We start from the raw sequence: 10095 nt of genomic DNA on the forward strand, positions 1-10095 counted from the left end.
CTGTTGGGTAGAAGTCCAGTATAAGACCACGGCCCCATATTTTTTCTCAGGAGTGGGAGCCAAAACCAGGAGTGGATGATAAATGCAGAATTGGTGACTTGTTTCTATTATACATTTCCTCTCCTGGTTTTGGCTCCATCAGAGGAGATGTATAAGAGAAACAAGTGCACCAATTCTGCATTTATCACCCACTACTGACCAAAAAAAAACTGATAGTGGGTCCATGGCATAACCCACTGTCAGTTTTTGGTCAGTATTCGTAAACCAAAACCAGGGATTTGCCGTGAGCAAGCATATTCATTTCCTTGTTACATTTAGGTATTGTCACAGAGGCTCTCGGGAAGTACAGAGTTGTTTTTAGTGAAAAAAAAAGCCCCAAAACCAAAGCATTTGACAATGTCCTTTAAATTTGATTTATTAGGAAAGTTTAAACCTGCTCTTTAATACAGATTAAAAAGTATAATGAACACTGAACACAACACAACATATATAGAAGCTAGAGGAGGGGAGGCTGCACAGATCTGCTAGGTGGAGGAGGTGCGGAGCCTGATCAGCATGTCATTTTCAGCTTAACAGGAGTAAAGTAAGTAACTGAGCACCTCACTTAAACTTTTCTAGCCAAGCTGCCTGGTTAAAGGTTTCAATTCACAATCTTCCAACAAAGAGCACAAACGTTAGAATTTGTCTTGAAATTGCAGTCTATGGGAAACTTTGTGATATACCAGCATAACATTTCTTTACACGGTATTCCCATATCTTGTCACTGGGTTGCTCACTGATCCAGGGAATGAATGGGATCTAGTACTGCATTCCCATCAAAGGTTTTTGTACATAAGGGCAGCACACCCACCCGAATCTGCAGCCAGCATCATCACGTGAATGGATCGGTGCTGCAGTTCCCTGCACAACCAGGTGGCCCAGCGCTCTGCATAGGCAGTGTAGGGACCGCAGGACTACAGCCTAGCAATATACCATCAGCTTTTAATATGGGAATACCCCGTTACCAGGGTTATAATTTCCACTTTAACGTGTAAAAGTCAGTCCAAACTTATTTTCCCAAAAGCACCAGCCAAAAAATTAAATAAATAGACAAATGATGTGAATGCCAATGTGTAAGCGGATTTACTAAAAATGAAAAGAAAAACAGCAGCACTTCTGCAAACTCCATATATATCTGGTGATATGTGGTCTAATGAAGATCCACTGTTGTGTTTCCTGCTGTGTCGTCATGCAGCTCGGATCTTACATCACGACCACCTAAATATAAAGTGGAGCAGTCTGCAATCTCTTGGCGAGGAGATGACGGGCCGGAGAGCATTAGGGATCGCATCTTCTGTCTTCACAGCACACATCAGATTCATTATAGTTTATAGGAAGTCACAACAGATTACAATGGTAAAAACACAGTTTGAGGAGAGGAATTGTTACTCAAAAAAATTATATATATTTATATAGGACACAACATGCAGCAAAACGCCCTGCTGCTAATATGAGAAACTGCTGAATTGTCTATTATAAACAGAGCAGTGCAACTATTTGGAACGATTCTTACAGTGTTCTAGTGACGAGAGGCACAGCGGATCATTTCTCTTCACACCACTGGTTCTCTTTGCGTACCTAAAACATAGAAAACGATCATAATGGCAGAAAGGGTTCACAGGAAGCAAATACAGAAGTTAGTGTTTGCTCTTAGGGGCTCTCATCCGATCAGACCATGAGAAGCACAATTACCAACGTACTGAGAGAGCGGCAGTACTATTAAAAGCCACTACACAATATATGGTGCGCGCGCACCATGCCCCCTTATGTGATTGGTGAAGATTAGGATCCCAGCACCTCCACCAATCTGATACAGACCTTTCCTAAATGAAGTCTTAGAAAACCCCTTCATAAGCAGTACATCATCACTATCCTTAATACAATGGACCCTCATCACCAACATTAGTACATGCTGCTCTTATGGCCTCACTCAGACATCAGTGTTTCACTTAAAGGGGTTTTCCCAAGAAAAAAAGTTCATTTTAATCAATAAATCTTGGAATAATAATAAGCTACACAATTGAATGTATTTAAATAAAATGTTCCTGTGCTGAGATAATCTTATAAATGTGCCCCTGTGTACTGTGTAATGGCCGTGTCTGACCGTACAGGGACATGGTCTGATCATACCACATCTCCTGGGCAGGGGAGGAAGGAAAATAGTAAAGAGATATTACATCATGGGATCACAGTGGATTCTTTTTGGGAGGTAAAACATTTCCATGTCAAAGAAAGAATAATTTGTGATCACCTGCTGTCCCATTGTCTGTATAGTTTTCTTTCTCCTCCCCTGTCCAGGAGCTGTGGTATAATCAGACCATGTTCCTGTACGATCAGACACGGCCATTACACAGTACACAGCAGGGGCACATTTATAAGATTATCTCAGCACAGGAACATTTTATTTACACACATCCAATTGTGGAAATTATTATTCCAAGATCTGTGATTACAATGAACTTTTGTCCATGGGACAACCCCTTTAAGTGTTCTATGCATATGGATTATAGCGTATACTGCAGCCTTCATAGTTCGGTCTAATCGGAAGAACAGCATTTCTTCCATGTGTACAGAATTGTGAAGGCTGCAGCCAGTCAGCCGCAGTGGTCACATGACATTATTTACATCACTAGACTGCCAGGCAACACAAAACAGATTATTTTTTCTCTATGTGGTAAGGACTTGGGACACCGGACAATTACTTTTGTTTCATAGGAGAAAAATAAATTTTAAACCAACACATTAATGAAGTCAGTATATTTCCAAACAAGTTACCTGTGCCTCTTCCTCTTCAGTAAAGTCGTTTTTAATATTAAAGGTCTTCCGAATTTCTTCTGGCGTTTTGCCTTTAATCATGTTTGCCACAGTTTTGCAGGTTACATCAAGCAGACCTTTAATATCCAAGTAGTTGGCAGCCTGGATAAAATAGTAACTCAATAAGTTATATGGCAAAATCTTTACCCAATTCTTCCGCTACACGACCCCTGTACATATACAGGAGAGGCCTGTTCTGGACCTTAATCACTCGCCCAGAAGAAGCATCTAGAAACAGTCATCCTGGAGGACCCAAGTAATGTCCGCAAATTCCAGACTGGTTATTACAAAATGTCCCCATATATTTTACACGAGAGAAGGGGGTCCTAACAGGGGACACAGATTCATTCGTTAACATGGGACCCTTCTAATGTCATTACCGAAAGCAGAGAACCCTTTTACTGTCTAGTTTGTTACTTTTCATCACAGTTGGCATCCAAGACATGGCATCTATAGCTCAAAAATTCAGGCAAAGATTACTCACCAGGATAAGTTCAAATAGAGTTCCTTGGTCTACTTTAAGAAATTCCTGGTCCCATACAGGGATATCATCTGTCCTCTTCTCCTTATTCTCATCATCCTCGGGTGGGGGAGGGTCATCTTTGTGGTGGGTGCACCATTGGATAACCTGCAAAACAGTAAAAAATGAGTAACCCAAAATGAAGAGGAAGCCTATAAATGGTTAGCCTTCCCCCACCACACATGGACTTTTGGCGTTCAACATGGTGGTGGCACAAAATGATCCACAAAAAGGTCAGCTGAAGACAAGGATCTGAACAAATAGAACTGTGTGATAATCACTTATGAGGAATCATGGACACAACTCACTGGACAATCTCAGTGGATCGTGGAGAGATCTCAAGCGTATAACAAGTAGTAGAAAGTTAGTTAAGGTTCCAGACTCAACGAGAAATATAAGGAGGCACAACTTTCTGGAGATGGTTTGATCACTGACATATTCCTCAGCTAATACTTTAACCTCTGCATGACTGGGCAAATGCTTTTCAAACTTTATTGAACAAAGTAAATTTTAAAGTGGATTTCAATCAATACATCTGGAAGTAATAATAACTTCCACAATTGGATGTTTAAATAAAATGTTCCTGTGCTGAGATAATCTTATAAATGTGCCCCTGCTGTGTACTGTGTAATGGCTGTGTCTGACCATACAGGAACATGGTCTGATCATACCACAGCTCCTGGGCAGGGGGGGAAGCAAAAGAGTATACAGACATTACAGCAGGGGTTCACAGCTGATTCTTTGTGTGAGATAAAGCATTTCCCTGTCTATTTTTAAAAAATATTTTACCTAAAAGAATTAATTTGTCATCCCCCGCTGTAATGTCTGTATACTATTTTGCTTCCTCCCCTGCCCAGGAGATGTGGTATGATCAGACCAGTTCTGTACACAGTAAAGCCCTCGTCTCACATAGCGAGATCGCTGCTGTGTCACGGTTTTGGTGACGCAACAGCGACCTCACCAGCGAAGTCGCTATGTGTGACACTTTGCAGCGATCAGACCCCTGCTGTGAGGTCGCTGATCGCTGCAAAGTGTCCTGGACCACTTTTTGGTCGTTGCCCTCCCGCTGGTCAGCACACATCGCTGTGTGTGACCAACGGGAGCAGCGATCAGGCTGGTAACCATGGTAAACCTCGGGTTACTAGGGGCACATGCGCACTTAGTAACCCGCTGTTTATCATGGTTACGAGCCTGCTAAAGTGAGCGGTAACCTCCCGCTCACTGTAGCAGAGTGGTAACCATGATAAACAACAGGTTACTACGTGCGCGTGTGCCCCTAGTAACCCGAGGTTTACCATGGTTACCAGCCTGCTCCTGCTTCAGCAGGCTCGTAACCAGGAGCAGGACATTGTGGAAAGATTCTTTCCACGATGTCTCTGCTCCCCTGATCGTTGGTGAGCCTGCCTGTTTGACAGATCACCAGCGACCACATAGCGACGCAGCAACGATCCCTGACAGGTCGTATCGTTGTCGGGATCGTTGCAGCGTCGCTAAGTGTGACTGGGCCTTAAGACAGTTTACACAGTACACAGCAGGGGCACATTTATAAGATTATCTCAGCACAGGAACATTTTATTTAAACATCCACTTGTGGAAGTTATTATTCAAAGATCTATTGATTAAAATCAACTTTGTTTGTGGGAAAACCCCTTTAATGCATACAAGCCTTACTGTATGGATTGGAAGTTAAGGTGTTCATTGTGGCACAGTTCCTAACCTCAATGGGCGTTTCAGTTAGGAAAAAGTGTATGCCCACAGTTCTGATCTATCTTTGGACATTGCCTTTTTATGACTGGACTGAAAGAACATGCCCACAGAGCTGAACGAAATTAAGACACCCAGTTAAATAAGAAAACTTAATATAATTAGATGTTAGTGATTTTGGTGCCCTGTATGTATAGAAAAAGGTGGAGAGAAAAAGAAAAACACATGTTTATCTACATCGCTGCGACCATGTGTAAAAAGTGATGCTCCGCCAAGTGTAAAAGACATTAACAGTGCTGCATTTGCCTGACAGATGAAAATGGTCCTTATGGTCTTGTCAGGGTTAGGCAAATGCCAGCAGACCTTTTCCATGTGTGTAGTGAAGTGCAGGGAATTATTCTTTATTATATAGAGGGCCACTGTAAATTATGTTGATATATATGCTACTGTATGTCTATCCTGTGTTAGATCCTTTCTTCTGAGCAGAGGTCTGATGGCTCGGACTTACTGTCCCCATGTTTTACATGGGAACAGTGTTACGCTGTGTCATCATGGATCAATATCAGCACATGGCAACACTCAGATCTATATATACACTACAAGGGTCTCAAAAATGGCCTACACATTTTACTACTAAATGGCCACTGCAAAGATTACATTTCAGGTCTCCAGCAAATGAAGACTAATCTACATTTACCTTTTTGAGAATTGCTGCATTAACATTAGGAAGTGGCACAGGATCATCATCCCCTTCATCATCCATGCCCAGATCTGAAGAAGTAGCAGAAAGATCAAGTCATACATTGAGAGAAACAATGCAGATCACTTACAGCACCATTCAGATGTATACGTTTACAGCTATTGCGGAGGAGAAACGCACCATACTATTTTAGACAAAGGCCTATATTTTTATTTTTTTCTTAATAGGACAAAACAAATTCACATGGTAATAAAAATCATCAGATGCTTTATAGTGAACGTCACTGCAGGATCCGCATCTTCTCCCATGCAGTCCCCGATATTCTAATATTAGCCAAAGAATTACAGACACCAGATGAGTACAGGTAGCTAGAATGACAGGCCATGAACTCACCTTCCAGCATTGTCTTGATGGTAACGGATTGCTTTGCAATTTCTACATCTACTTCGAAGATCTCACCATCAGAGCTCTGCAATTTTATTGAAGGCATCTATGGAACAAGAGCCACAAGTTATGATTTCCTGCAACTCAAAGCAATTACTACTCCGATTTCTTCCGGAATGGATCTATCCAACATAACAAGAGATGAATAAAAAACTAAGAGGTTTGTGTGAATAAGTCAGCTTTTTAGAAGCTCTAGTCCACATGCGTCTAGTCCTCATGGGCCAAAGTCGGCTCACCACTCATTATGGGGCACACAAGGTCAGGACACAGAAGGACCGCACAACCCCTTTAAAAATAAATCAAATAAATCAATAAATACAACCACTGAGAATTTGCAGCCTTGACATAGTCCGAGCATAAAAAAATCGTGTTTTTTTTTTTTAAACCCACACCACCCTAGGGCCATTCAAGTGTGGTATTGCTATGTAGTGGACAAGCCCTCTAAACAACATTTCAATAGAAAACACTGGCCCTGCTCTTACACAATTATTGTCAGTATTCTCCACACACGTTCAGAGGCTCTTGTCAAACATGAAAGAGCTAAACTTAGGTACAAAATCAACCCTATTTTTCCCCAACAGGACAAAAGTAGAACGCAACACTCACCACTGATTAATCCAATACTAATTTTAGATGCATGGTCATAGGATATAACAGACACGAGGCTACAGAGGTTTCATCAAGCCTTCACTTCATCCATGGTCAGATGAAGAGTGATTACACATGAAACAGTTGTAGCTTAGGACCATGCATGAAAAATAAACATTGGATTCATCAGTGGTGAGTTCTGCATTCTACTTTCATCCTGTTGGAAAATAAAGCCTTTTAAACATAACATACAACTTAGTGAAAGTGACACAAATATGGCTGATTTAGGATCTCTTCGGGTATGTGCTCACGATCAGGAATAGCAGCGTTTTGGACACAGTATTTTCACTGCGTTCTAATCACGCAGTTAAATCTGCATGTGGCACAATTTCAGCATACATGATTCAAATATAGGCCCAGATTCCTTTACGAGCCACAGACCCTTAATTGTGTTGAAAAATATATCTAAAACAAGAACAAGTCTGGAGAAGGGCTCCCCCCTCGCCCCCATTCTACAAAAATTAGGGTGGAATGTTAGCACATGTAACTTGATCAGCCCCGGCGTGTACCTAATCCCATGACGGGACAGATCCATTCTACAGGTTAGGTTTCATCTACTGAGAAAAGTGTTAAAAAAAAAAAAAGTGCAGCGTTAATAGTGTTCCCCTCTTATAAAAAGAAGAAAGCCACCTGAGAAGCGCGTCAACCTTTAAAGCAATCCATGGCAGTGAAAGCAAAGTGATGGGCGGGGTGGGGGTAAAGGTGATTGCTTTATACAGACGGACACACTTCATGACATCAGAAGATGAAGACACCCTGATGCCCACACAGTACCAGGCCAATAGTCTGGAGTTCACAGATGTACACCTGGCATGCACCCAAATACACCCACAAACATGGACAATATGGTGCGACCGGCAGCGGAAGTAGCAGCAAGCGCCAGGTGGCGTACGGCTGTGACAGTCTGGTACACACGCGTCACACTCAGGCCCGTAGGCTAAGTCTGGCCTGCAGGCTGCTTAGGTTCAGCCCACGACACCGGAACCACCACTCCTGTGTGGGGCCATTATTCTGTGTACTGGTCAGCCCGGTTTTGACCTGGACATCCCTGCTCTGGTACCAGCTCCGCTGTGCGGTTAGCTTGTGGGCATATATCTGCTGGCACACCACCCTGTGACCCGGCACGCCACCCTGTGACCCGGCATTAGGCAAAAAAAAAAGTTGCGGGTCTCAGAAAATAAAAAGTAATAACAACAGAGGAAGGAGTATGGATGATTTTCCCCACTTCCTAGTACGGGCGATGGTAAAAGGAGTTGAGTCGGAGACAATTGTAACCATGATACAGCTGTGTGGACGGAAAAGTAATCGTTATGGAGGGGGAAGGAAGGAGCACGGCTGGCCCAGCGCTGAAGGGGATGTCTGAGGGCCACAGGCGCCGCTCCATGCGGGGAGGCGGTGTAGCGTCACCGGGTGAGCAGCCCCAGGGCAGGCGGCTGCTGGGCTGACACAGGCCGGCCGCATCCATGACCGAGGCCCGGAGCAGGAGCGCAGCCTCCGCCATACTGCACACACGACGCTCCTAGAGAAGGCTGTCCTCCGCCATGAACTCACCGTGCTCAAGCGCGTCCAGATACCAGACACAAGGCCTCACCGCTGCCTGCCGGCCACACTACTCCACCTCCTAGGGAGCTGCGTCACCCGAGCCTGGCGGCAGCAATAGGCGGGGCTCTTGTAACGCACGGAGCAAAGTCCTGTGTGCTAGAGCTTAATCACAGGTGTACAGTATGTCTCCAGGAACGCGGGAGCTTCTGGGTAACATACATCACTAGTGGTCTCCAAGAAAATGGCGGCAAAACCGGATATAGGAGATGAATCTAGGGCACGTTACCTGTGCGCCTGTGGGATTCTACCTCATGCGCCAAGGCAGGGTGCTGCCGAAGTGACAGCCTATCAGAGGGACTAACCGAGATGACAGCCAATAAGGAGGCAGAACGCCTATTACGTAAAGGAACTACAGCCAATGAAGGCGTGGCGCCGACTAGTATCCAGGGAAGCAGCTGGGTTCTCGCCTGGCAACAGTCGTCAGGAGTGTGGAGTCAGAGCATTGTCACTGTCAATGGCAGAAGCCTAGAGACGCAGAGGGCGCGCGGGAGCGGGGTTAACTCCGTAATGGCCGGCTGCTGTGCAGGAGCCATAGCCCACTGTAGTCACAGATGTGGCCGCACGAGGCGCTGCACCACAGTCTGGATTATTTGCGAACAGCCATTCAATTCATTTACATTTTGTTATGACACGAATATTGAAAATAGGCTATTTCTAAGTTTTTCTTTGTATTGTACACTGTTCTGGTCACAGCCGCTTGGGCTGACGGAGTCTCCGGGCTGTCACGGTCGGACGATTCCTCATGTGGTCGAGTTTTGTGTTTTCTGGCAAGTAATAAAATAGTTTTCTATCACTGGACTTTCCCTTTTTCCTTTATTTTTTGCATGGGATCATCAGACGTATAATGCTTTTGTTTTGTCTTTTTTTCTACTATTGCTCATTTTTACCTCTGTAACTGGGACATGCATAGGAGCCCTGGTTACAGGGGAAAACCTCCAGCGTCGGTGCCAGCTCACAGGCAGCGCGATCAGTGTCTGCGGGGTCAGTGCTGGGAGACGCCCTGTGGTCGGCAGTGCCAGTGCTTCTGTACCCCGCCTAGAACACAGGAAGGGACTGAAGACCTGCCCCCGGCGTCCCCCGACACTTCCCAAATGACCCCAGACCTGCTGCATGTACAGTAACCCCGGGTTGGTCCTTATAGGGTTAATGCTTTTCTTCAAGCACTCTGTAGCAATTTTTCTCAAATTGTCATATAAAATATGTGAAAAATTACATAAAGGGAACCAGTCACCCCCATCCTTGACCCATCCTCTCTGTCTCGCTATCGCCCCATCTCACTTCTCCCCTATGCCTCCAAACTACTGGAACAACGCGTCCATTCTGAGCTGTCCTCCCACCTCTCCTCCTGCTCCCTCTTTGACCACTTACAATCTGACTTCCGTCCGCATCACTCCACTGAAACTGCCCTGACTAAAGTCACCAATGACTTACAGCCAAATCCAAGCGACACTACTCTGTCCTCCTCCTCCTGGACCTGTCCTCAGCATTTGACACATTGGACCAATCCCTCTTACTACAGATTCTCTCATCTCTTGGCATCACAGACTATGCCCTATCCTGGATCTCCTCATACCGAACAGACCAGACATTTAGCACAGAGGTGTATCTAAATCTTCTAGCACCC

General features: G+C 44.5%; 1 protein-coding gene across 1 annotated transcript; it reads right to left on the bottom strand.

Moving 5' to 3' along the window:
• Window positions 1-389: 389 nt before the first annotated feature.
• Window positions 390-8612, bottom strand: SKP1 (S-phase kinase associated protein 1). Its single transcript, XM_073649590.1, has 6 exons — window positions 8421-8612; window positions 6171-6267; window positions 5775-5848; window positions 3338-3481; window positions 2815-2955; window positions 390-1617 (listed from the first exon to the last, which is right to left on the bottom strand). Exons 2-6 carry the CDS (start codon window positions 6265-6267, stop codon window positions 1582-1584), a joined length of 492 nt encoding a protein of 163 aa, XP_073505691.1. The 5' UTR covers window positions 8421-8612; the 3' UTR covers window positions 390-1581.
• Between the last annotated feature and the right edge of the window lie 1483 nt (window positions 8613-10095).

This window comes from Phyllobates terribilis, unplaced genomic scaffold (genome assembly GCF_046119375.1).
Source record: "Phyllobates terribilis strain yellow unplaced genomic scaffold, ASM4611937v1 Scaffold_10__3_contigs__length_209671492, whole genome shotgun sequence".
NCBI lineage: Eukaryota > Metazoa > Chordata > Amphibia > Anura > Dendrobatidae > Phyllobates > Phyllobates terribilis.